Raw genomic sequence first — 5,457 nt, forward strand, 5'->3', positions numbered from 1 at the left:
TGATTCGATTGTTTTCTTGCATTTTCTCAAAATCTGACTAAAAATATCACTTAAGTAGTTTACTTTTCGAACTTTCTCTGATTTGCTGTCATTCTGACTTTTTCCTGAGTGAGGGCGGCTAATAATTACGTATTCCCTTTAGATTTATTATTGGTAACTCGTAAACGATCCGAACTCAGTCCACATGCCATGGCAGAGCCTGAAGTAAGTCACCCAGTGAGTGGGCCTAATTTCAAAAATTTACTCAATCCAGTTGCACTAAGAGATATAGTAGCGGGTTGGTTAAAAGAAGACGTACCAAACTTTGACTATGGTGCGTTCGTTGTAGGGGAGAAGCAAGAAACGGCTGTCCTACTCTGTAAGAGTGCTGGTAAGTTTTGCAGATGTATCAGAAGATCAGTGCAAGGTTTAAGAAACTGTAGATGACTGTCAGTGTCGCGTATAGGGTCTATGTCCACCAGGGTACTGCCGGAACGTACCCTGGTAACTATTTGATATCATGGTTAGGGTTAGTGTGTAGGCGTAGGCGACTTCCTAGACTCGTTAGTTGAGTAGGCGAGGTACGGTCCGGCATATTAGATAGTACCAGGGTACGTTTCGGTATACCGGACCGTACCCAGGATACGTTCCGGCAGTACCCTGAGGGACATAGGCCCTCTCAGCGTCAGTGTCAGTGTCAGTAACGCTGAGAGCGTCTATGTCCTCCGAGGTACTGCCGGATCGTACCCTGGGTAAGGTCCGGTATACCGGAACGTACCCTGGTACTATCTATCTATCTAATATTTTCCATGGTAAAATTTGTAAAAAAAAAAATTGCCATTTTTTTACATTAAAAGTAAGAACTGACGTTACCAAATATATCCTCAAACTCTCACCTGATAAAAATGTTTTTACGTTGGTTAAATTTGCAAAAATCTAGACGGCTTGGTAATTTCTGTTGTCTAACACTATTCCCCCAGTACTGTTCAGATACTGGCGTCTCTCTGTTTTTCACCGGCAAATTAGGGCATATAAAGAAGGTATATAAGCATGAAAAGTAAACAGAAACACTAATTGTATTTTCATACATTTAATTTTGTACAACTAACACACAAATATACTACTTGATGGTGCTAGAAATTCGTGACATAATCACTAGCTGGTGGTGCGCACAAAATATTTTCGGCGGAATGCCGACAACAGCAAATTCCTGACCCCTTAAAGTGCCAATCATCCAAGACAAGTCAGTGTAGCTTTAGTGTCACTGGCATTACGGTAACATGAACTGCAGCTAAAGCTGGGTTTACGCTAGGTTACCGACTTTGTGTTTGACGAATTGGACCAACTTCCCAACTATACAACCGACAATCGGCAGTGTAAACGCTAAAGTTGCGCGTCCAACCGATCGATAGCAACTAGTTGGGAGATTAGAACATGTTCTATTTTCGACAACTCGGAGTTGCCGAAGTGCGAAATTGGTCCAACTCTTAGTTATTATTATGAGTGACCTTAACTCATCTTCTAGGTGAAGGACATTGTCAAGGTTACCCCGTTGATGGCTCCTATATGACTATGCTACTATGTTCTTGTAGGTGTCCTAGCTGGTGTGCCATTTTTCAATGCCATATTTGAGCACCTAGACTGCCATGTGTCCTGGAATTATCTAGAGGGAGTTGCTTTGCACCCTATATGCCAGGTTTTACTCATTTTTTAAAATTATGTTATAGCTATTTCTGCATAATGGGAGGTAACTGTAATTGACATTTGTCAACTTAATTGGCTATGATGTAATTAACTTTAACTTTGATGCATTTAACAGACAGCTCTAACCAATAATTGTTATGATATGATGTCTTACAAACATGGTTTAGCAACAATTAAGAAAGACAATCAGACCAGTATTTAATTTATAGAAGATATAACTCATGACATCATGCAGGCATGCATAAAATATATACCTTGCCACTTGTAAAAGTTTTTTAATGTTTCACCCATGCGGCTCTCCAGTAGAATCACACCTAACACTGCTATGTAAGCTCTGTTGTGTAGACAACCATGTATTTATCTATAATGCTACCTACCTTTTCACTGTGTCACTTACACGTACTACCTTTCCACTAGGTGGCGACAGTGACTGGAAAAGCGAAAAATATTCTACTTGGCGAGAGAGTTGCATTGAACTGCATTAGTCGAGCAAGTGGTGTTGCGACTGCTGCATCTAGGCTCAGAGTAATTGCCGAAAAAGCTGGTGAGTTTGAGAGATACAGTGAGCTCGAGCTTTAGGGGTCAATAATTGGCCTCCAAGACACCATTCATAATGAAAATCTGGCGTTTAAAACAGGAGAATTAAAAACGAGATGAGTGAAGTTACTAAGTAACCGATTTCATGCGCTGCATAATCGTAAAAGAATTTTGAAATTTTTGCCATATTAATCAGATATTACGCGGCTCACTTGTAAATACTATACTTTGACAGAACTCTAGAGTTGATAAGAAAATCGCCGGCATGTCTTAGTATCGTTTTTTATCCACGACTTCGTTTTTCAGAATGGCACGGTGAAATTAAAAGATTAAATAAAAAAAAATAATAAAAAAATGTTTAGTTGATTTTAGCTGAATTAATCAGATATCACTCGGATCTGTCATCAATACTGTACTTTGACAGAAATCTCGAGCTGAGACAAAAATCGTTGACGTGCGCTGGCATCGTTATTTATCTACGACTTCGGTTTGCAGAATGGCACGGCGAGATTGCCGCTACTAGAAAGACTACTCCGGGATTTCGCATGGTGGAGAAGTATTCCGTGCTAGTCGGTGGACTCTCCCAACACAGGTACGACCTGTCCTCTATGGTCATGCTCAAGGACAACCACATCTGGTCCGCCGGATCCATAACCCAGGTAATACCAACGTCTACACGTCGAAGAAGGATGGATGGCGGACGGGCGGGCGACCGAGCGTGGGACGGGTAGAATGGGATGAGATGTGGTGAGCGATTGAGCTTGTACTGCTGGGTGAGGTGAACAAAATGTACTGTGACATTGTGAGAGCAGTCGTGAGGTCGTACACGTGTGAATCATAGTGAAGATCAGGTAAAGCTAACTACTTAGGCAGATAAGGTTTATGTCTCCCTGACCTCTGTTTGACCTGGCTCGTTTAGCTATGTGTACGCCATGATAATAGTATGATATATATATATATATATATATATATATAATATATGGTTAGGGTTAGGGTTAGGCTTAGTCAGAAATAGCTAAACGAGCCAGATCAAACAGAGGGCAGGGAGACATAGTCCCTACAGGCACTACTTGGGTACAACATACTGAGGTGATATATCTAGCCGAGTAGGCAAAGACCGTGCACTGTCGGAAAAAATCGAACATTCAGAAATTTGTCAGTGATATTTAGACAGCATGATTGCCGCGTGCTGGGTAACCAACCACCCCGTGTGTAACTGGTAATGTCTACGCAGGCCGTGAAGGAAGCTAGACGCGTATGTGGCTTCTCCATGAAGATTGAGGTGGAGTGTCTCGATATCACCGATGCTCTTGAGGCGGCGCGTGCCGGGGCTGACATCGTCATGCTGGACAACGTCGGACCACAGGTATGTGTGCGTGTGTCCGCACATCACCCACCGTCCTCGGTTGTAAGTCTGCACGTTGAAAGCAGCAGAGTACAAGTCTGTATGCCTGAACATAGAGATGCTTGGGTTACGGTTTACACACAGATTGCGATGCGTGCCACTAGGAGGCAGGAGTTGTATGACGCTTGTAAGGCTGATGTTTTAATTCCTGTTTCTATTTGAACAAGTTTGCGAATTCGCAGTATACAGCTCTTGTAATTTGTGTGTAGAGTTTTACGTTACCGCATGATTGCATAAGGCCTTTATACTTCAATTCTTCACGTTGATAAGACAGTTAAGAATTGTCAATGAGGGACATGCAACCTCATGTTATCTCGGCCACCCATCAATATACTAATAATAAACCAATATATAATAATGATACTAATAATAATAATAATAATAATAATAATAATAATAATAATATTGGCATCCAAAAGAATTTAACACCACATTAACCAGAGTGACACTCCCGCTTCGCAACTCCCGACGCAAAAATCTCAACGACATTATTTCCTCCTGCTCTTCCCCTGCGATTTTTCACCCATAACAGCTTATTGTCTTACTATATTAAAGTCTCCTCGCTCTCATTCAGAAGCTTCACGAGGACGCGGCGTGTCTGAAGGCGGAGTTCCCGCGGCTCTGTGTCGAGGCGAGCGGAGGGGTGACGGAGGACAACGCTCGCCGCTACATGGGTCCGCACGTCGACGTGATCTCTCTCGGCAGACTCACGCAGGGATACGAGTGCGTAGACTTCTCACTGAAGGTCGTCAAGTGTGTGTTGGTGTGCGTGTGTGTGTGGCGTGTGTGTGTGTGTGTGATGTGTGGTGTGTGGTGTGTGTGTGTGCGTGTGCGTGTGCGTGTGTGTGTGCGTGTGGCGTGTGTCCGTGTGCGTGTGGCGTGTGCGTTGTGCGTGACCGTCGCGTGTGCGTGGTGCTGTGCGTGCGTGCGTGCGTGTGTGTGTTGTGTGTGGTGTTTGTGTGTGTGTGTTGTGTGTGTGTGCGTGTGGCGTGTGCGTGTTGCGTGGCGTGCGTGCGTGTGTGTGTGTGTGTGTGTGTGTTTGTGTGTGTGTGTGTGTGTGTGTGTGTGCGTGGTGCGTGTGGCGTGTGCGTAGTGCGTGCTGCGTGTGCGTGTGCGTGTGCGTGCGTGCGTGCGTGTGTGTGCGTGCGTGCGTGTAGTGCGTGTACGTGCGTGCGTGCGTGCGTGCGCGTGCGTGGCGTGCGTGCGTGCGTGGGTGCGTGCGTCGTGTGTGTGATTGTGTGTGTGTGGTGTGTGTGTGTGTGTGTGGTGCCTAGGTGGTAAAATGCATGTACGTTGATTCATTGCAGTCACCGCACTTACAAGAATCTCGCACAAATTAATATACATAAACTCTTCGGAATCTCGGTAGGGTCCTCAATACGCTAGCTATATTAACTGCTGAAGCTATCTCATACCGCTTTACTACTGTAGTTATTCGCCTTATCTATACTCCTCCTAATCTATATGTGAACGTAAATCACTAAATAACACACACACACACACACACACAGCACACACACACACACACACACACACACACACACACACCAACAAAAACACGGCCTCCAATTCTCTCGCTCAAGATGGATTCCTTCCTCGTTCGTATAAAGCAGGGGCAATATGAATTTCATTATTAGCTTCTGGTAATAGGTGGCGTATAAATGGAACTGCTACGCCTTTAATTTTGTGCAACACGGCAAGCCGAGCCATTTGGACGAGCAAAGGCTAGCGATTACCATTATTGTAATTAAGCTTTCTTTTCCCTGTAATCGGCTTCGTTTGTCGATCGATGAATCTGAATAGTATGGAATATGGCGACGCCAGGGCGGTGC

At 44.2% G+C, this 5,457-nt stretch overlaps 1 protein-coding gene across 1 annotated transcript in view; it reads left to right on the top strand.

Moving 5' to 3' along the window:
- Positions 1–5,457, top strand: part of LOC106809826 (nicotinate-nucleotide pyrophosphorylase [carboxylating]-like) — a 43,375-nt gene continuing 37,918 nt past the window's right edge. Inside the window, exons 1-6 of the mRNA XM_014813046.1 lie at positions 1–370; positions 1,572–1,675; positions 2,101–2,227; positions 2,716–2,879; positions 3,455–3,586; positions 4,200–4,378. Coding sequence (XP_014668532.1) covers positions 190–370; positions 1,572–1,675; positions 2,101–2,227; positions 2,716–2,879; positions 3,455–3,586; positions 4,200–4,378 — 887 coding nt within the window. The 5' untranslated portion in view covers positions 1–189. The remainder of the gene's footprint in view (positions 371–1,571; positions 1,676–2,100; positions 2,228–2,715; positions 2,880–3,454; positions 3,587–4,199; positions 4,379–5,457) is intronic.

The sequence above is a fragment of the Priapulus caudatus genome, unplaced genomic scaffold (assembly GCF_000485595.1).
Source record: "Priapulus caudatus unplaced genomic scaffold, Priapulus_caudatus-5.0.1 Scaffold388, whole genome shotgun sequence".
Classification (NCBI taxonomy): Eukaryota; Metazoa; Priapulida; class Priapulimorpha; order Priapulimorphida; family Priapulidae; genus Priapulus; species Priapulus caudatus.